Consider the following 23,083-nt stretch of genomic DNA (forward strand, 5'->3'; position numbering starts at 1 on the left):
CATAGAAAAGTGCTAAATTCATTAACTTGAGATGTCTGGTTTTTTGAATATAACTAGCAGTAAGTAATCTTTTGATGTTGGACCCCTGGGTTTGTTTCTTTTTCTTTTTTTTTTTTCAAAAACGGCTATATAGCCTGATACATTCTGGCTCCTCCCCTGCCTCTTTGGAGCAGTCCCTCTGAGCTGAGAGGCTGTATCCTGGGCTTAAGTCCTTAGTAAGTCTGCCAAATAAAACATAATATTCAGTTTTTAGGCTTTGCATTCTTTTCAGTTGACAAGTATGTTTTCATTTTTATTCAGTTCAAAATATTTTTTAATATCCCTTGTGATTTCTTCTTCGGTTATTCAGAAATGTATTGTTTAATTTCCAAGTACTTGAGGATTTTTCCAATTTATCTTTTCTGTTACTGATTTCTAGTTGAATTTCCACTGTGTGGTGTACTCTGTGTGATTTCAACCCTTTTAAATTTATTGAGACATGTTATAGACCAGAAATTGGTCTGTTATGGTGAATGTTCCATGTGTGTTTGTAGAGCATGTGTATTCTATTGTCACTGGGTGGAGTGAAATAAATATATCAATTACATCAAATTTGTTGATAATGTTCAAATTTTCTATATTCTTACTGATTGTTTTTACTTATTAATTCTGAGATTGTGCTGAAATATACAATTATAATTTTTCCTTTCAGTTCTTTCAGTTTTTGATATGTGTACTTGAAGCTTTAAGTACATATGCATTTAGAATTGGTATGTCTTTTTGATGAATCAATCCCTTTATTTGTATGAGAAGTTCCTTTTTATCCCTATAATATTCAATGGTCTAAAGTCTACTTTGTTCTGACACTAATATGGCCTGCCCAGGTTTCTTTTTCCATGGTATTTCTTTTTCCATTTGGATACTTTTAACTTATCTGTTTTGAATTTAAAGTAGTTTCTTATAGGTAGAATATCATTGAGTTTTATGTTTTTATTCAACTTGACAATCTTTGCCTTTTAATTGGAATGTTAAGATCCTTTCACTTAATGTAATTATCAGTATTTAAATTGGATTTCAATCTGGTTGGGTTTAGATCTACTATATTGCTGTTTGTTTTATACTTGTTCCATCTGTTTTCAATTCCTTTTCTTTTTCTGTTTTCTATTATTTTGTATGATCCCATTTTAACTCCACTTTTGGTTTATTAAGTGAGTTCACTTTGTTGTTGTTACTCTAGGATTTATAATATGCATCTTTAATTTAATACAGTCTACTTTAAGTAGTATTATATTATTCTGTGTATAACATAAGAACTTTATAATGATATATTCTCAATTCCTCCCTTCCATCCTTTGTACTGTAGTTGTTATAGGTTTTGTTGCAACATATTTATGAACCCCACAATACATTATCACTTTTGCTTTAAGCAGTCAATTATCTTTTAAGGAAATTTTAAAATGAGGAAAATATTTTTATATTTGTTTACCAATTTACCATTTCGATCTCTCCTCTTTCATTTGTGGAAGTCTGTATTTTCGTCTGGTATAATTTTCATTCTGCCTGAAGAACTTCTCTTAACATTTCTTGTATTATAGGTCTGCTATAGGTTCACCTTGTAGTATAGGTATTTGGTATACTACCTTGTAGTATAGGTCTGTTGCAGTATACATCTGTTGAATTCTCAAAGCTTTTGTTTTACTGAAAGTTTTTTTCATGTTCATCCTTGAAAGATTTTTTCACTTGGCAGATTTTCCCTAGAATTCTAGGTTAACAGTTGTTTTCTTTCTGTACTTTAAAAATGTCTTTCCATTGTCTTCTGGTCTTCATGGTTGCTGACAGCACATCTTCAATCATTCTTACCTTTGTTGCTCTGTAGCAGGGGTCAATACACTTTTTCTTAAAGGACCAGATAGTAAATAGTTTAGGTTTGTGGGTCATCTGGTCTTCTTTACAACTACTGAACTTTGGTGTAGTGTGAAAGCAGCAATAGACAATATGTAAATGAATGTGTGTTCTCATAAAACTTTATTTGTAAAATCATGTGACTGGCTCATCTGCTGTAGTTTGTTGAACTCTGCTCTGTAAGAACAAATCTCTTTTTATCTGACCTCTTTTTTTTTTTTTTTTTTTTTTTTTTTGGTATGCGGGCCTCTCACTGTCGTGGCCTCTCCCGTTGCGGAGGGCAGGCTCCGGATGCGCAGGCTCTGCGGCCACGGCTCATGGGCCCAGCCGCTACGCGGCACATGGGATCCTCCCGGACCGGGGCACGAACCCGTGTTCCCCATATCGGCAGGCAGATTCTCAACCACTGCACCACCAGGGAGGCCCTATCTGACCTCTTTGAAGGTGTTCTCTCTATCACTGTTTTTCAGCGTTTTGATTATGATATTCCTTTGTGTGGCTTTCTCTATGTTTCTTTTTTTTTTTTTTTTTTTTTTTTTTTTTTTGTGGTACGCGGGCCTCTCACTGTTGTGGCCTCTCCCATTGTGGAGCACAGGCTCCGGACGCACAGGCTCAGTGGCCATGGCTCACTGGCCCAGCTCCTCTGCGGCATGTGGGATCTTCCCGGACCGGGGCACAAACCTGTGTCCCCTGCATCGGCAGGCGGATTCTCAACCACTGCGCCACCAGGGAAGCCCTCTATGTTTCTTATGTTGGTGTTGAGCTTTGTGGATTTGGTGGTTTATAGTTTTTATGAAATCTGGAAAAAATTTCACTCGTTGTTAGTTTTACATATTTTTGTCCCTCCCTACTTAGGACTCCGATTGCATGAATGTGATCTTGCTTAATATTATGCCCACAATAGGCATATCTTAGGCTCTGTTTATTATTTTCTCTTTCTGTCCTTCATTTTGAGTACTTCTATTGCTATCTTAATAGTTCTCTGTTAATTCTTCTGTAGTATCTAATCTACTGTTAATTTCATCCAGTGTATCTTTCATTTTATATATATTTTTCATCTCTAGAAATCCTATAATGGGTCTTATTTAACTATTCTATTTCTCTCCTCATATGTTCATGTTTTCCTTTACATCCAATTTATAATAGCTGTCCTAAGATCCCTGTCTACTAAATCCATCATCTTTTTCATTTATGTGTCTATTTCAATTGATTAATTTTTCTCCCAGCTTTGGCTGATATTTTCCTCCTTCCCATGTCTTTTTTAAAAATTGGATGCTAGCTATTTTAATTTTTTGTTGTTGTTGGCTGTTGCATTTTGGATTTTTGTTTTATTCATGTAGCGAGTGTTGGATTTTGTTCTAGGATCAGTTTGATTCTGATAAGGATCGCTTTTAAGTTGTTTTAGGCAGGTCCAGAGTAGTCTTTTTTGGGGGGGTTGGAGATAGCCGCACTATCTCTGATTTATTCTGATTTAGCCCCATTATAATCTGGGACAGGGTGCTCTGCATATTATGAGTATTGGGAATTGTTTGGCCTGTTGCTTTTGGTGTTTTGTTTTTCTGTAAAATCTTCTTGTTATGCATTCACAGATTAGAACTCTGCCAAAGATTTAAGGAAATCCCTCTGCAGTTCTCTGGAGCTCTCTGTGGAGCCCACTCTTCTCCAATAGTCTACCCTGAAAATTCTAGCCAACAAAACCTCCCTGAATTCTAATCTGTGTCCCTTCAACTCTTCAGTACTGCCTGGCTCTGTTGGGGGTTTTGTCCTTGTGCTGCAGCTTGGAAATGGCCTCTAGGCAATAAGCTTGGGCAATTGAAGGACTCATCTTATTTGTTTCCATTCCTTCAAAGATCAGAAAACTGCTGCAAATTGTCCAGTATCTGAAAACCATTGTTTCTTACCTTTTGAATGATTATTATCTAGTTGTTCAGAATGGCAGATAATTCCTATAGCATTTAATCCTATATAGGCAGAAGCAAAACTGATTACCTCTTAACAGACACAGATAGATACTATTGATAAAGGAACCTTTATTATGTATTTGTGGGAACAGTGGGTTAATTCTCTTAGTTAAGAACTGAAAACTAGATTCATTTATTTCAAACTTCAAATTGTTTTACACATTTTTAAATGAATATTTTTTTAACTTCTCACTAGGGAGTCTTGAAAGAGACTGTGTCGTTATTTGATTAATGCAGTTCTTATTTTTTTCCTTAAGTCATAAAACCAAGATGTAAATTGGTACTTAATATTTATATTTGAATATTTTACATTTCTTATTTTCAAGAAGAAAATAATATATAAGTAAGACAAATTGATTATTGTATTCAAAGCTTATGAGACCTTGGTAAGGTTCAGAAATGGATAAGGTATCACAAACAGATCAAAATGTAGCAGACTCACACCTGTAAATTAACTATAGTGTGAGATATAAACCAAATACCACCAGTGCCCTGAGAAGAAGAAAGTAATTCTTACCGAAGTATGAGAACAGGCTTCACCTGGAGGTGATATTTGAGCAAGGTCTTAAAGAATAAATAGGTATGAAAGAGTAGGAGGAATTAGTTTAGAATAATTCATTCTCTTTTATTTTTTTTAAACATATAAAATTAATATCCTAATAAGGTTTTCCACTCAAGGAACAGTTATCAGATGTAACAAATAGTTTCATTTCAAGATTTGTTTGTTAATTAGTTTTCTGTAGGTGTGTAACAAACAAATTTAGAAATTTAAATGCATTTATTATCTCACAGTTTCCGTGGTTCAGGAGTCCAGGCACAGTTTAGCTTAATCCTGTGCTCAGTGTCTAACAAGCCTTCAATCAAGGTGTTAACCAGGACTGCAGTCTCATCTGAGGCTCAGAATTTTCTTCGAAGTGTACTGATCATTGTCAGAATTCAGCTTTTCATGTCATAGAACTGACTGTGAGGCAGGTCCTCAGCTCATAGAGATTGCCTGCCATTTCCCTGTCTGTGGTCCATTCCATAGTATGACTGTGTGATTCTTAAAGACCAACAGGAGAGCATCTCAGCTACTTCTAATATATCTGTCTCTCTCTCTCTCTCTTTTTTTAAAAAATTTATTTATCTTTGGCTGCGTTGGGTCTTCGTTGCTGCATGTGGGCTGTCTCTAGTTGTGGCAAGCGGGGGCTGCTCTTCGTTGCGGTGCGCAGGCTTCTCATTGTGGTGGCTTCTCTTGTTGCGGACCACGGGCTGTAGGCGCCCAGGCGTCAGTAGTTGTGCCACGTGTGCTTAGTAGTTGTGGCTCATGGGCTCCAGAGCACAGGCTCAGAAGTTGTGGTGCACGGGCTTAACTGCTCTGCGGAACGTGGGATCTTCCCAGACCAGGGCCTGAACCCGTGTCCCCTGCATTGGCAGGCGGATTCTTAACCACTGCATCACAAGGAAGTCCCTATCTGCCTCTCTTGACTTATGTCGCTGATATCTAGACCCTCTTTTAAAGGGCTCACCTGATTGGGTCAGTCCCTTCCCCCAGGATAATCTCCTTTTTGAGTAACTGAAAGTCACTGATTTAGGGACCTTAATAACATCTGCATAATCCCTTTGTCTTTGCTATATAATGTAACCTAGTCAAAGGAGTGATACCCTATCATATTCACAAATCCTCTCCATGCTCAAAGGGAAGGAATTATACAGGATATGTACACCAGGGAGAGGGAATCTTGGGGGCTGTCTTAGAATTCTGCTGACCACAGTTTGATTTATATTATTAGTATACTTTGAAGAGTACAAGTTACATTTTATAGAGAGGATGTGGATGGACTGGACATACTAATAAACTACAACTGATTAAACAGCCGAAAACAAATAGCTAAATTATTTTCTAAGGTAATTGTCACCTCAGTAGATTGGTTTTTTTGGTTCTTTCCTTAAATAATTTAACTGATCTGATATGCTCATTATATTTTTAGAAAAGAATCTCATTGAAACCTTGTAAAATTTCCATTTGCTTCCCAATAAACATGTACAATTTTTAAAATCCTCAGTTTTTTCTTTTTACATAATTTTAATACTTAGATCTATTCTCTGTTAATTATTTTGAAGTTCTATGGTAATGTTCTCCTAGCAACATGAAAGGGGAGATTGAACACTGTTCGCAAGTGGCAGTGTTGCTAAGCTACCTGTCTTTTTAATTTGAAATATTAGGCATTTCAATAATAGGTAGCCCTTAAGCTTTTAAGTGTTTGCTCATGACACATTACAGTGTTTTATGTACACTTTTCACCTCTGTATTATGGCTATTATTGTGAAAGTTTAAGAAAAAAAGAAGAGTGTATTTAATAGCAGTCAGTAGAGTACCTTAACTACATAAAATTAGTCATTTTATGAGAAGCTCTAATATGGACACAAATGAAATTATAAGCTATGCTTTAATATGAACTTACCTCAAATGCAGCTGTAGTACAAAATGCAGTAATTATACCAATATTTCATTTGATTTTAAGTAAAATCATTGTAGAATGCCTGAAATATTACCTGTAATTGTTTTAAAACTGGCAGTATTGTTATTCTCTAGGAATATCATTAAATACATACTGAAAAAGCATTTTATTATATTATGTTGTTGTCATGCTATTCACATTACTTTTTCTTAAAGTAGGATATCAAGTACTAAACAATATCATTGCAGAACATCTCCTAATTTGTAAAAGATGAATATATGAAGATTCTTCTAGGCGGACTCTTTTAATAAAAGTTTTTCCTCTATATTCCCCTTACCCCATAAAAATAATTAAAGAAATACATGTCCATTGTAGAAAATATCTTCAAAAGTATAGATAAGTATAGAGAAGAGTTTGAAACTACCTCTAATCCTCCTGCCCCCTGAGAAACACTATTCAGACTTTAGCATATTTCCTTTCTTTGAATATTGCTATAGAAATAAAGATCATATTTCATACTCAATTTGCATCTTTTATTTTCTTATTATTACAGTATAAGCATCTTTCCAAATCATTAAAATTGAAAACATTTTTGATGACTAATTATGTGGATGTACAGTATTTCTCATTATCTATATAGTTTCCTGTTTTTATTATGTAAATAACAGTGATAAGAAAATCTTTGTGCAAAACCTTTGTCAGCATTTCTGAATTCCTTACTATAGATCCTAGCTAGGACTGTAACAGATTCTAGGAATGAAAAAATATGAACATTTTAAAGACTTCTGAACATGTAAATAGATTACCTGAAAAGTTGACCATCCTTATTAACATTTACTAGTTTAGTTTTAAAAAGAGGAAGAAATAGTTAATATATTACTTTTAACTTGTTTTTATGATAAAAAAATTGTATTTTTTCAAGTGTTCATTAGCCATCTTTAATTATTATTTTGTGAGAATTTTCATTTCCCTGTAATATTTGTTGATATATCCATGTGTCTTTTCTTACTGATTTTTAGGAGATCTTCAAGTACTGAATTTATTCCCCTTTCTGTCATATTTTCCCATGTATTTGCCTTTTAATTTGATTTGTACACCTTGTAAAATACAGATCTTTCAAAAAGTTCTTTTAAAAATCTCTCCACCTTTTCTTTTTATTTCCATTTATTTCTTTTAGACTTATAAATCCCTTTACTGTGTAGATTCTCCTACATTTGATCTCCTTTTACCATATTCACCTGTGGGTGATTGCTGGGTAAACTCCCAGAGGCATCTCATTGTCTCAAATCCCAGCATGCATCTGGACATTCACAGAGTGAACCTCCCGACCCTGATGCTTGCTATTCCCAAACTGCATCTTTTCTTTCATCAGGGTTCCCTAAGCACCAGGGGGTTTGGCAGTGAACAAAGCAGGTGCAGATCTCCTTCTGTCACCATCCCCCTGCTAGCTAGGCTGGAGCATCACTCTTTTCCCACTGCCTGGCTTTTCACATAACTGTGACTTTGCTCTATGTGCCACTGCTTGGGTGTTGTCTCCTCCTCTCCATCAACTCAGATATGACACCTTGTTCAAGGGCCAGCTCATCCAAGAAGTCCTTCCTGAGTAGCCACCCACCTGACAGTCCCTTAGCTTGCAGGCCCTTTGACTCATGTGTTCTTTCCACAATGAGCTCCTTTGTAACTGCTCTCCACTGGTACCATTAAAGTAGCTACCATTGTGATGGATCCCTGGGTGCCAGTTTACAAAAGTAATTAAAAAATTTTTTTTACATTTAATATTTTTACATCTAATTCTTAACCATGTGAAGTGTATTTTGATTTATAGTGTTGTGTTAGAAACAAAACTGATTTTTTAAAATGTTAATCCATTGTTAGAGCACCAGTAAGAATATTTCCTTGCCTATTGATTTGTGATAGTTCTTTTATAATATACCAAATTCTTGGATACGGGGCTGATTGCCTACTCTCTGTTCTGTTTCATTGATCTTTTCTATTTTGCATCAGAACAGCATTATAGATTAGCTTTATCATATCCTTTTTGATATTTGGGACTGTTTACCCCTCTATAGAGTAATACAGATTTTTACCATACATCTCGTGCTATGGGTATTCCTGGATATTTTATGTTTTTTACTGCTATTGTGAATGAAATTTTTTTCTATTCTGTTTTCCAATTCATTTTTACTGGCATATTGGAAGGGTATTTTTTTATATTTATCTTAAATCTGAACTCTTTATTCTCAATAATTCTGAGTTGATTTGTACAGTTTGTATCTAATTATAAAATCTGCAAATATGAAAATTTACTTCTTCCATGAAGTTATATCTGGATTGGCTGGAAATTACAGAGTGATATTAACTAATAATATTAATAGCGGGTATTTTTGTCACAAAAAAAGCCAGTGGTCAACTTTCTATTGAAAGTAAAATTATAGTTAAAAACAAATCATCTTTAGTTATCCTAGATTTGATTAATTGCTTTGCAAATTTACAATGTGTAAGGTACATCAAGATTGTGGGAGATATTCATTTCTCTAGCAGAGGGTTGGGTGGGGGGGCAACATTTGATTAATGCTAATTGCTAACTAACTTCAAAAGGAAAGGAACTAGACTTGAGATAGAGATTTCAGGGACTTCCCTGGTGGCACAGTGGTTAGGAATCCGCCTGCTAATGCAGGGGACATGGGTTCGAGCCCTGGTCTGGGAAGATCCCACGTGCCAAGGAGCAACTAAGCCCGTGCACCACAACTACTGAGCCTGCACTCTAGAGCCACTCTAGAGCGAGGCACAACTACTGAGCCCACGCTCCACAGCTACTGAAGCCTGCGCACCTAGAGCCCATGCTCTGCAACAAGAGAAGCCACTGCAATGAGAAGCCTGCGCACCTCAAGGAAGAGTAGCCCCCGCTCGCCACAACTAGAGAAAGCATGCGCACAGCAATGAAGACCCAACACAGCCAAAAATAAATTTAAAATAAATTAAAACATAAATAAAACAGGGTAAAAAAAAAAAAAGAGAGAGAGAATGTAGTTTGGAGGGGGAAGGCTAGAGAGAAGCAAGGTGAGTTAGCCTCTAGATTCCCCCACTTTATCTCCTCGGGAGCAGTTCCTAGCATGGTGGCAAGTGGAGTCAGCCTCTTTCCAAGAAGACTACAAGAGTGAGCTAGAAGTGAGCATAACTGCAGCTCCCTTAAAGTGAGGGATGGGTAGCAAAGAACATTCACAAAATTTACCTCTAGAAGACACTATAGCATGACTTCTTCAGAGTCTGGCTATACATACTGTTCAGGTGTGACAGGTGTTTGTTGAAGTCATTACTTTGTGAAATTTAGCCCAGATGAGTGAATGGGGCTGGATTTCTTATTCTAGGAGGACCCAAGGGGATTATCTTGACAGACCTCCCTCACTTCAACCAAGTTCATGGTCAACAAGGAGTTGCTTAGCTGCCTTTCATACTGTTTTTATATATACCATTGTTGCAGAAACCTGAAGCTACAAGTATGTAGATGGAAACTTTATTTTCTTATGATAATAAAGGATCAGGGTTTTTCCTTCTATATTGATTGTCACCTCAGTGGATGTATTCCATAGCTTTTGATGGATAACAAAGCACTCCAAGACTTAGTGGCTTAGAGCATCAACCATTTATTTGACTCATAATTCTGAAGGTTGGCAATTTAGGCTGAGTTTAGCTGGGCAATTCTATTCTTAGCTGGGCTCTCTCATGAGTCTGTGGTTAACCTTGGGTTGGTTAGGCAATTCTGCTTCTGGAAGTTGGCTAGTTGCTGACTGGAAGACTTGAGTTCTTCTCCATATGGTGTCTGTACCTCCAGAATCCTTGCCTAGGTTTTTTCTCAGGGTGGTAGCAGAGGTCTAAGAGAGAGCAGAAGCAGGCAAAGAAAGCCTCTTGAGGCTAGGGTTGGAACTAGGACACTGTTGCTTTTGTTCCCTTCTGTTGGCCAAAAGAAGTCACAAGGCCAGCGGATTCACAGAGGAAGGACATAGAGTCTACCTCTTGATGAGAGCTGCCATAAAGCAACATATTCCAAAGGGTATGGACACAGGGAAGTATGGGGAATTGGGACCATTTTTTTTGCCATCAGTCTACCACAGTTTGGTGAATGAAGGACTCAGAGGTGTGCTTCGGACACTATCTTTGTCATCAATATAGATTTTAATTTTGCTGTTACAAATTGTATCAGTGCCCTTTTTTTCGCAACCTATTGTCCTTGTATCTTGTATTATTTTTCTCTTTATACTATTCATTTGGTTTTGGCTTCTTGAGCATTTTTATTCAAGTCCATGTCAAATAAAATTTTTCTAAAATTATCTTTTGGTTCTTTATTAAAAGCTATTCAGAGATATGTTCTCTGTGTCTTCAGGATATTTCTTCTTCATTTGTGGGAGTATTTTTACTCATGGACCTCACTGTGTTTTTTTCCCTTTTTCTTAGAATTCTGTTAGTATTTGCCAACAGAGCATGTGGACGTTTCTCACTGTCTACTTAGATTTGAATGCCTTTTCAGATCCTCATCTGAAGAATAGTTGTTAGACATTCCCTAGTGACTGGCAGCCAGTCATCAAATGTAGTTTTGCTAAACTAAACTAGGATCATCTGCTACAATGCTATGTATGCCTGGTTTTTGGACAGTTTAAAAAGGTGAAGAATGTGGAAAAACCACATTTCTTAACATATGTTATTAAAAGAATTTTTCCTGTATTTTCCCTTCTTTGCAGAGATTTTCATTTGGATATTGAGCCTTCTTAGATGCAGTAAACCATTCTTAGATGCAGTAAACCCTACCATCTGACTTGCTCTTTACTAGGAATTGTATTTTAAATGGATGTAGAAAGAAGTGTGCCACTGGTCAGTTGAGAATGAGTTGCACTACTCTGGCTGCCTCATAAAGCCATCCTCTACTACGGCACCACTGTTTCTCTTAAATAGTTGGCAGAAAAAGGGAGAGAGCTAAAGTCCCTTTCTCAACTGACAGAATTACTGTGTTTCACAGAGCAAAGCAATCCTTTGTACCCTGTGTACTATTCAGAAAACTGGGCGACCATTAATTTGTTTCTAGACCTGGTTTCTGGACTTACAGATAGTGAAATTGAGGGTTCTTATCAGAGGTTAAATTAATTTTGGTAGAGTGAACTCTTGTCTTTTTCTGTGCCTTTTTCTGTGCCTTTCCTGAGAAGATGGCAGCAGCTGCACTGGCAGGGTTCTACATGGATGCCACGCTAAGCTAAGGGTCCAAACTGTATTTAATTAATAATTCATTTTCCATTTTTTGTTAATCAAATATATGTAATGAATATCCAATAAAAAATATAGCAACCACAAATAATAGTTTTTTAAAGGGTGAGATTTGCTACTTTTGTTAGCTTGTACTGTGTTGTAATATGAATAAATATGTCACTGCATAATAATTTTGGAGTAATAACATATATTTCCTAGTCCTCCATTATTGCTTTCAAAGTTTGCTGTTGGGGAACCACAGCTCTAGCACTTTGCTTTTCTCTCTTGTCCTCTCCTGGGCATCAGTGGTCTAAATGTGGGACATGTTTGGCTAAAGGATCAGGAAGCAATGCCTCCAGAATTCTCTGAAACAGTTTTTGGAATAACAGATCGAAATAGCTATCTTTGAAGAAATGATAGTTACTTCTAAAGAAGCTATAGTTGTCTTATCTCTGGCAACTATTTCTGGCTGCTAAGTTTAAGATGTAATGGTATGAACTACCAATGTTTGACTAGTAGAAAATAAACAGGACAAAAACTGAGCAATAGTTAATCATGTTTAGTTCACTCACTTGTTTTTTCATGTCACAGGCTTGTGATACTTACATTACCTGTCTTTAATATAACTATGTTTTATATTAATTATTATAGATTTTCCACTGGAATTAAGATTTTTCACAATGTTGTACAACATTCCAAGAGCTTATAAACCATCTGAAATGGTTTGAGAATGACTGAGCTTATCTTGTAAGATACTAGAGGGAAAGTACTTTTGTCATCATTGTCATCACACATGATCAGAAGCCATTGTAGACTTGAGTAGAAAGTAACATGAGGAGACATTGGGCTTAATCCTTGGGGTGTTTGGGGACTTTTCTGGAATGAGTGGTGGAGGGTGAGAGTAGACATGGCAGTGAGAGTGGAATGTAACCACTGTAAACAACATTGTCAGTTCAGTTCATATTAAGCATTTGATTAAAAACTCCTAAAACTCTAGCATTATTGATCCAGGTGAAAATATTAAGGTGGATTTTTCTTCTGTTAGTTTGATAAGTTAATCTTGAATTGATGAAAGTTATACAAATCAAAATTTTAAAAATCATATTTTTTTCAAACATTGTTCCTCACAACTGGCAAACACAAATGAAAGTCATCTAAAAAGTACTTTGAGTTTCATATTATTACTTTTCTAGGTAGGAACTTGTAATTATAGGATACGTTTTCAAAACTACATCATTGCAGTAAGTATGCATTTATTCATTCCTAGGAGGTATGTGTTACTATGCCCTAATTTTACAGATTCAGAAATTCAGAGTGGAGTAGTGGCTTGGCAGGCTTTAAGCATTAAAACTAAACTTTGAATCCAAGGCAGTTGATTCTAAATCCCATGCTCTTTGAACAACACCACAACATGCCTTGGTTTGTAAATTATTTATTTAATTTCTTAAATAACAAAAGTAATATATGCTCAAGGCAAACAATACCTAAATGCATACATTATATATGGCAAATATATATTATACAGATATATATTTGTATTTTGGAAAGATGTGTCTAGCAGCGATATGGTTGACAGATGGAAAAGAGGGAACCTTGGAGGAAGAGAAACTAGTTAGGAAACTATTTCAGTAATCCTGACAAGAAATGATAACAGCCTCCCTCCCTCCTTCCTTCCTTTCCATGTGATGATTTGAGGATTGAGTGAAAAGCATTAGGTGGCCTGCTTATGTAGGGGAAAAACCAAAGTATAACATGTGGAAACCTCTAAGAGATTTATGAGCCTTTCTGGGATCTAGGTTACATGGTGACTAAAGCAAATTTCAGATTACAGTTTCTTTTCACTTTAGTGTATTCTAAAATAGGGTTCTTATAACTATCCTTACAATCTTGGCTGGTAATTCAGGAAGTAGAACTCATAAAGAGATCGTAGTCAGGACCTTCAGTTTCAGGGTCATAATGTAGCTGTTGAAATGACAACTAAATGGGGAAGACTGGTCTGCCTTTCTTTGCTGGGCAAAGAAACACACAAGACACTTGGCTGGATGTTGAAGGGTAAGGAATGGAGAAGGGCATGTAAAATGGACTCAGCCAGACCTTGTCCATGGAAGTTTGCAGGGAGATAAATGATAAAGGTAACTATAATAGTAGATAGGAGTAAAAGTAGAAGGGGCTACAGATACAAAGAAAAGAATTTATCATCCAGGAAAATCTGGAGGAGTTGGCATTTGAGTTAGTGAGCTTTGACTAGGAAGAATAGAATAAGGAGCATTCTACCTCAAGGGAGTAATATGACCAAACTCACTGGCCCCCCCAAATATTTGTTGAATATCTGAATAAATGGAATCAGGTAGCACTGTTTTTCCACCAGTTTACTCGGTATAATATAGTGTCTCCTATATGCCAGGCACGGTGGCAGGTAGGTGCTAGGGCTATAACAAGATGACCCTCATAGAGAGTCATCCTCTAATAGGAGAGACAAGTAAAACAAACTAATGACTATATAAATTCAAAGGGGAAAAGGACTGTTAGGCTACTGAATAACTTGGGTGAAAAGAGATGTTGGTTAGGGTAGTCAAGGAAGGCCCCTTTGAGGGAACAAAATGTCATTTGAAACTGATCTTTGTAAGAACTACTTTGAGATATTTACCCTGTTTGAAGTCTTTACCATTGTTGCTATCCAAATACAGTCCTCCAGGACTGGTTCCAGGACCCCTGCAGATACCAAAGTCCGTGGATGCTCAAGTCCCTTATATAAAATGGTGTAGTGTTTGCATATAACCTAAGACATCCTCCCTAGACACTTTAAATCATCTCTAGATTACTTATAATACCTAATACAATGTAAGTGCTATGTAAATAGTTGTAAGTATAATAAAAATCCTATGTAAATAGTTTCTGGTGTGTGTCAAATTTAAAATTGCTTTTTGGAACTTTCTGGAATTTTTTCCCCAATATTTTCATTCCACATTTGGTTGAATCTATGTGTGGAACCTGCAGATAAGGAAGGCTGACAGTACATTTAATTTGTCTAAGTTACTCCCCCTGAAAGTACAACCTGTGAAATTCCTATTTTCCATCAGTTTTTATTTTATCTATTGTTGACTTATTTATCTGTTGTTAAACTTATAATGTCATCCTTGTTTTGCAGAAACCAAAGCTGAAAGATTGGCATCCTCCTGGGGGTTTTATTCTGGGATTGTGGGCACTCATTATCATGGTTTTCTTCAAAACTTATGGAATCAAGCATATGAAGTTCATTTTCTAGATGCGATGATGTATGAAGAAGACTACAACCTTGGATAAAAGTTCATGTCAATATATTTTTTAAAATACATTGCTCTTGTGTGATTTGGCAGAAAGTATAAGGAAGCTAAATTTGAAAGAACTATTGGTTTTATAACTAAAAAATAATTGTTAATGCAAGTGCTAAATGACATATTTTTCAGTTTTTCAGTTTTCCATTTTGTATTATTAAAATACGGGGACAAAGAGATCAGAATATACTCACTGACTCCTTTTGAAAATAAGAATTTCCCCTTGTTTTACCCCTTTTCATTTGGAAAAGAAAAAAATGTGAAGACACTAAATTCTCACTAGCAGGGGTGACTTTTGTTAGTATTTTTGTATATGTTCTCCCAGTCTTTTTCATACTTTTTTTCTAAAATAGAGAGCATGTAGAACATACCGTTTTATAACCTTACTTGTCATTTTGCAGTATGTTGTCAACCCTTTCCCTCTCCTTGGATATTCTTCAAGAACACGTGAATGGCTGCACACTATCCATTTTATGAATGTACAGTAATTTATTTAATATTCTTCTATAATTAGACCACTTACTTTGTTCCCCAAATTTTCTTTTGGTTCATTCTTTAATGTGTTAATATTTTGTCAGCTATTCTTAGAATTCTGCAGCTAAAATGATAAGTAAATATGAATAATCAGTTTCTTAATCTGTGGTACTGACAGTCTCCAGGACCTTATTTACTGTCAGTTTATCTGGAAAATTTAAGATCTTGGGGAATTTTACATACTGATTGCTCAAGAGAAACAAACCTAATCATTTTTCATTTCTAAGCATTCTGTGATCTTCTAGAATTGATCACCTCCTCTTCTGTTTCCACGCTGAAAGAGATGTTGTTTCATTCTGTTTAAGGTAAACCTTGCCCACTGGCTGGATCTACACTTTTTCTGAGACAATCCCATAAATTGGATGGACTGTAGGAAAAATTCATGCTTGTGGCCCTGTCTTCGTGTCTGACTGATGTATCACATAAGGCAGTAAGCTCTTTTCTGGCCTCTGACAAGAAGCAAGAGCTTATATCCCCATCACTGATTTTTTTCATCTTGCCAGCCGTCTTCATATCTATCTCGTAACTGGAAATGGTATTGAGATTGTGCTTTGCTATCAGCCCCAGATATTGTTTTTTCACATATAAGCGGTAAAAAAAAGTAGAAGTTGAGTATTCATGTCCCATAGGATACTTTTTTGTATTTTATCTGTTTTATCCAGGAACTTCGTGTTAATCTTTATTCACTATGAAGATATGTTTTGTAATTGTAGGAAACATTCAGAAGACAACCCTTCCTCTACAATAAAACCTCTTAAAATTAATAGTCCTTAGACTCTGTTTTCCTTTTAGCACTTAAAATATTACCCTTTAATTATATGCAAAATGGTCATGCTTTTCACAGGCAAAGGATTAACTGTGTTATCTCTCAGATTAGAACAAATGACATTGAGGCTTTTTGCCAGCTCTGAATCTTCATTTTAATTGATCTTTTTATTGCTGCACTAGGTAAATGAAGAAGGACAATTTTTATCTGATTATATGGAGAAGCATCTTTTTGTACATAGAAAGGGGGAAAAACAAACTTAAATTCGAATAGCTGGATTGTAGTAGTGCTAAGAGACAATAAAAGGTTGACCATGTAAACACTTACATAAGGTCATGGGCACTCTGGTGGCCGAGGGCTACTTCGAGTAGTAAAGGAAATATGATTGTTCTTGAGCCAAAGTCATTTAGTTTGAGTATAATGAAACATACCCTGATGGTAAAGACTACTGGAAAGTAAAAGGATTCCTCTTCAGAGATTGTAGAAGGTGCCCTTCTTAGTTAAAACCAAACTGGGAAAAGTAATACTGGGTATAATATACAGTATTAATTTTATTCCAGACAAATTTCAAAGGGCAATTATTTCTTTGTTTCATTATTGAATTTTCAGAACATAGTTAAAGCAAAAAGCTTGAAATATGTTAAATGTTTAGCTCATAACCATAATCTTTTTACATAAAGTATATTCTGCCTTCAGTAATAAGTAAATCCTCTGCATATGTTAAGTGGGTAATAGCATAAGTGTAATTAAATGGCCCAGACTTTAAATGATAACATAAAAGCACATCCTTAAATATATTTTCCTTGAGTCACAAAGAGCTGAACAACTGAAAGGTGTTTTCCTTTTGCCTTTCTCAGTGTTATCGTGAGGATCAGATGAGCTAATGATATGACCACACACTTTGGAAATTGTGAATATTTGGTGGTGTTATTTTTCTTTTTGCTGCCTAGGAAGATACCAACGGGGAAGTTAATGGTGCCAGGGTCCCACTTATTTACCTTTCTAAGCTACTCAGTGTAATTCCCATTCTCTTCGTTATTCTTTTTCTCCTTCCCTGCAGTGTCTCCTATATTCCTTGTCCCTTCAGGTAGACAAGGAATATAGATAAATGGATCCCAGCAGACTTGTCCTGACCTTTTGGGGGAGGGACAGGGCATAATGATGCCGTTCTGCAAAGGCAGCCTGCATGAGAAAAAGAAACCAAATGATGTGGATTTTAAAATTATGAAAGACATTCATTTACAGTTTATGAAAGGGAAATGTAGTTTGGAAGCAAAGCTGATTGAATTGAATCAAGAAAAATTGGAATTAAATACAAAAAATAATGCATGCATTTATGTTTTCAATTTTTATATATCCTCAGCTAGTTGAAAATGATGATTCCCACAACAAGCATAACTCAGCTTGTTTCTGCTTACTGACTATTTTCTACTATGGTATATGTTGATAACATTTCTTCCCTTATGTATGTTGTACAGCAGAGTTACAGTTACTGTGGGAATCATAATTTGAAATTTTGACTTATGTGTTTCTGGAATGTTTACAATAAATGTTGCATTAACATAGAGCTTTTTTTCATTAATTTTACCAAAATTAAATTCATCTATAACAGATATACTGTTTTAACGTATGGAAGAAACATTTATAAACATACTGCAAGGTATGGCTGTAAAATGAGATCAGTCTCCATTTCACTTTATGGAATCAGCCCCATTACTTCATTGTCACATTTCCTGCCTGAGTGCATTTACCTGCTCATGTACCTCATGTGTAAATATGAAAGTCTTTCAGTTCATGGACAATACACCTTAGTAATAACTGGTCTTTTTCCTTTCAGTGCAAAATTTTACTGTTGTGGAAAAGTGCTATGAAATATTTGTTAGAATTTAACTGAGTAGACCCTTGAATAACAGGATTGATATAGATGAAGGTGTGACCAAGAAACTCATTATTAAAAATTCATTTACTCCACACTTGGAAAGGTGGTCACTGTCATTCTTGTTTCACTTGGGCTGCTTGCAGCCTCAGAGGCTTGAGAGGACTTTCAGATGTGCCCAGTGTATATACCCAGAGTTTACCAGGCTCATATGATATGACCCTCTTCTCATGATGGAAGTACCAGCTCTGACTGTGCTAGAATCTCAGGGACAGCTGGCGGTAGCAATGTAGGTCACTTTCTTCGGGGTCATTAAATAAGGTCATAGATGTAAAGCACATCATACAATACCTGGCACATGGGAGAGGTTCAACCTTTTGTTCTTTGCTGGGCAGGGCTCTACCTAGCTCTTGTTTTTAACCTCCACTCAGGTCACTCTTTAAAGAACCATTAGCCTTGTTGCTCCTGGGCTGTCCTGTCCCCTTTGGTTTTCAGCAGATGTCATTGTGAGGTAACAGTTTCTTTTCACTTTCAACGCTGTCCAACAGTTTCAATCCACAGATTCTCTTGCCTCTCTTTTTGCAGTGGCTTGCCTCTCAGCCGTTTTAGATAGGCTGAGGCTTTTCTCCATCTTCCCTCAGCCTTAGGCTTTTATTATCTTCTCTCTGTGGCTTATCCACTCTGTTGGAAACAAATATAGCATGATTATTGGGCAGTCTAGCCTCACCCCAGGCTCCAGATGTCTGGATAATTCCCCTGTCTGAATTTCTCTTTATTCCTCTGTCACATTGGGTACTGCATTTCCAGGAGAAGACCTCCTCCTCTCCCCCCAACCATGTTAGTCAGAACTTTTAAAGTTTCAAATGATAGAAAACCAACTAGAAAAAATTTAGGCCAAAAAAGGAATTTGCTGGAGAATATTAGGATATCTTACAAACTTGTGGGAAGGGGGTCTGGTGTGAGCCTCACCAGGGACTGGCATGGCACCTGGATATTCTTCTCTGCATGTCTCCTTTTGGCTTTCTTACTGGCTTTCTCATGTGACTGGTGACTCCAGAGCCTGATATCCTGTGCTTCATCACAAGAGAGAGAAAAGTTACTTTCTTCCTTTATTTCCAGTTCTGAAAGTCTTGGGGAAGAACTGATTAACGTTGTTGGCATCAAGGGTTCACCTGGCCAGAGAGTCAAGCTCCTGTAAGCACATAAGGACCTCTGGTGGCAAACTCCTGTCTAGTAGGGTCCCTCCCAGAGAAGGGAGAGATCACAGGAGCCAGGCAGTCACCCTTACTACTACTTTCTACGAACTTGCTATTCAATGGGTGGTCTGTGGAGCTGCAGCGTCACCCTGGAGCTCGCTAGAAATGCAGAATGTCAGGCCCCACCCTAGACCTACTGAACCAGAATCTGCATTGTACAAGATCCCCAGGTAATTCACACGCACATGAAAGTAGGAGAGGCACTGATCTACACCTTCTACTAACTAGCTCAATTTTATCTCTTAAAAAGGAGGTTGTAAAAGATTGCAAATACTCACTTGTAAAACAAACAGCCATGGGTAGCATATTTTATGGGTTAATTGACTCTTTAGCATTATTCTTTTTCTTAACTTTTTACTTTATATTGGAGTATAGTTGATTAACAATGTTCTATTAGTTTCAGGTATACAGCAACGTGATTCAGTCATACATATACACGTATCTATTCTTTTGCAAATTCTTTTCCCATTTAGGTTGTTACATAATATTGAGCAGATTTCCCTGTGCTATACAGTAGGTCCTTGTTGGTTATCCACTCTTTAGCATTATTCTTGACTCTATTAGACCTTTTAAGGTTGTAGACCACTCTCATTCTCATTTTTTTTTTCCTTCTGAGGCTTTTTCAAAATGTTTAATGCTTAAATGGGCATCTAATTAGCACTTACTGTATGTAGTGTCTGCAGTTTCTTTGACACAACTGTCATCAGGAGTGTGAGTCTAAATTCCCCTTCCCTGAATATAGGCTGGCCTTAGTCACTTAATTCTAATAAATAGAATGTGGCGGAATAATACTGCGTGACTTCAAGGCTAGGCCATAAAAGGTGATACAGCATATGCCTGGCTCTCTTTCTCGGGATACTTCTCTTGGAACCCAGCCACCGTGCCCTGAGGAAACCCAAGCCACTTGGAGAAGCCAGGTATGTTTATTTTGGCTATTACCCTGGCAAGGTCCCAGCCAATAGCCAACATCAACTTCCAGACACATGGGGGAGAGAGCCTCCAGATGTTTCCTGACGGCAACCGCGGGAGAGACCAGCAAGTGAGAGCCACCCAGTTCTGGTTCACTGTCAGAACAGTGAGAGATAATAATGTAAAAAAAATTGTTATTTTTACCTCAGCATGTTCAGGATTGTTTGTTGTACAGGGATAGTTACTGAAACACTGTGTTAATACCTACCCACTTTAGTAGATGCTAGGAGAGATTGCAAAGAAACAGAATTCTTTTTTCAAGAATTACAAATCAATTCTTGAAACACATGTGAAAGGATGAAATAACTGTATAGCAGAAAATGACAAGTGCCATGTAAGAGCTATAGAATAGGGGGTTTAAAAAGAAACTTCTAACTTTAATTGCTAAAGAGATGCATTATTCATATTGTATTTATTCTCAGGGGAACAGAGAAGACTTCAAGAAGGAAATGAAATTTGAGCAATCAGATTAAATTTCTCTTGTTTTCCCTCTCCTTTTCCCATTATTGCTCTTTCAAAATTGTAATTTTTCTTCAGTCCTGTTCCACCAACTCAGACTTTCCTATTGTCAGAAATTTTGCTTTGTAATCTGAAAATTAAAATGGGGGAAGTGAACTAGCTCAACTTCCTTCTCTACCTCTACAAATTCACCTCTCTTTCCCCCCTCCCATTCCTACCCCAACCCCTTTGGTCTTAGAGATTGAGTTATTGACCCCATCCTTCTTCTGGGATATTGCTTACTCATAAACTTACCTTTCTTCTTGCCCTGCAACCTCCCTTTGCATAGAAGTGCTTTCCCTTACATTTTGTAAGATGTTCAAGCTTTCTCATCTGAAAGCCTCCTCAAAATTCTATGTCCCCCTTTAAATGCTAATATAGAAATGCTATATAGAGCTCTTTTCTACTTCATTCTGTAGCTTATTTTGAATGAATGAGCGACATTCTCTAACTTGGCTTCCTTGCCTTGTATTCATTTGTGAACCTTTCTGTGAATCTATCTTCTGCTCCCACCACTCGCCTGAAACTATTTTCTTACCGATATCAATGATCTATTTGCCAAATCAGATGGAATTTTACTGCCTGTGTCTTTTTTTAAATCTCTCCTTAATATGCAATAATTGTTGATAACTCCCGGTTTCAGAAACATTTTCTCCTCTGCCTTGTGGTACTGCTGTCTCCCCAGGTTTTCTTCACTTGGCCTCTCCTTTTCAGTCTCCAACAAGTGCTTCTCTTTGACAGCGCACCCCGAGTGTTCTGCAGAGTTCTGTCCTCGCACTCTTCAAATTTAACACTGTCCCTGAATCTTTCCATCCCCGCCTGTGGTTTCCGCTATTACCTCTACAGCACTGGGCAGCCAAATTTGTATATCCCAGGATCTCTCTTGAGTTCCAGAAGCAACCCCTTCTACCTGAGAACACAGGAATCTCAAACTTAGTGTACCCCAAACTGAACTTACCATATTTCATCATCACCTCATTGCCCGGCTCTTCCTTTTCTATTTTCTTTTTCTTATTTTATATTCTGAATCTTCTCTAGATAGGCACAGATAGTGAAGACATCTGTGGCCCATGTAAATGTTCACCACAGCATTTACTACACACGAGGCTCCTAATTATCAGGTGGGTGAGATGATATGCTCTGTGGATGTCAGTTAGCCTCTTCTGCCAGACATCCCAGTGCTTGCCAGTGGGCCCATGAAGAAAAGTCATTGTGTGGGATGGAGAATATACAGGGGCTCAGCAGGCTGGAATTCTCCTTACCAAGGCTGATCTGGCTAATGCCTCAGCTGACAGCCTAATCTGCCAGTAGCAGAAACCTTCATTAAAACTCAGCCAGTAACCAGGTTGATGCCTCCATTCCCCAGCAGGGGGCCAGTCGGCTGACTGGTAGTAGGTTGATTATATTGACCATCATAGAGTGGGCAGAAATTCATTTGCACTGCAATAGATGCATCTTCTGAGTATGGATTTGCATTTCCTGCTCTTAAAGCTTTTGCCAGCATCAACCATCTGTGAACTCACAGAAATCTTTATCCACCCTCATGGCATTCTGCTTAGTATTGAGTCAGATCAAGGAACTCATTTCACAGCAGCTAAGTGTGGCAGCAAGCTTATGCCCATGAAATTAAACTTACCACATACCCCATAGGACACAACACTCTGAAAAGAGGGAGCTCTATCTACAGACTTTAAATCAGAGACCATTGCATGGCATTATTTCCCCCATAGCCAGAATGCCTAGAACTGGGAACAAGAGTGGAAATGTGAGCAACTCCTCTCACTATTATACCTAACAGTAAATTTCCAGAATCTTTGCTTCCTGTCCTGGCAACTTTGAGCTTTGCTAGTATGGTGGTCTTAGGTGCAAAGAGAAGAATGCTTTCCTCAAGGGATATAACAGTGGTTCTCTTGAATTTGAAGAGAGGATTGCCACCTGGCCATTTATATTGCCACCTGGCTCTTTATATCCCTGAACCAACATGCCCAAAATAAGGAGGTACTCTACTGGCTGGAGTGATTGATCCCAGTTGCCAAAGGGAAGTTGAGTAGCTGCTACACTGAAGGCAAGAACAACTACGTGGCAAGAGGATTTTCTAGGGTGCCTCTTACTAGTTCCATGACCAATAGCAAGGGTTAATGGAAACCCAAAACAATCATAAAAAGGCAGGATGATTGAGGACTCACTCTTCCGAATGAAGGTTTGGGTCACTCCACCAGCTAATGAACTGACCATCTCAGCTTCTGGCTGAGAGCAAGGGAAGTACACAATAGGGGAAGGTAGGAAGCCATAGGTATCAACGATGGCCCATGGCCAGCTGCTGAAATGTAGTAGTTTTGTGTATTTTCTCTT

The 23,083-nt window shown here is 37.2% G+C and overlaps 1 protein-coding gene across 2 annotated transcripts in view; it reads left to right on the forward strand.

Moving 5' to 3' along the window:
- The window catches only part of PIGK (phosphatidylinositol glycan anchor biosynthesis class K), a 136,937-nt gene extending 120,807 nt beyond the window's left edge, over positions 1 to 16,130 (forward strand). Inside the window, exon 11 of one of the 2 annotated variants that reach the window (XM_059064510.2) lies at positions 14,667 to 16,130. In XM_059064510.2, coding sequence (XP_058920493.1) covers positions 14,667 to 14,783 — 117 coding nt within the window. In that variant the 3' untranslated portion in view covers positions 14,784 to 16,130. The remainder of the gene's footprint in view (positions 1 to 14,666) is intronic. The other variant, XM_067044572.1, reaches the window with a different exon arrangement.
- The last annotated feature ends 6,953 nt before the right edge of the window (positions 16,131 to 23,083 follow it).

The sequence above is a fragment of the Kogia breviceps genome, chromosome 1 (assembly GCF_026419965.1).
Source record: "Kogia breviceps isolate mKogBre1 chromosome 1, mKogBre1 haplotype 1, whole genome shotgun sequence".
In the NCBI taxonomy this organism is placed as follows: Eukaryota; Metazoa; Chordata; class Mammalia; order Artiodactyla; family Physeteridae; genus Kogia; species Kogia breviceps.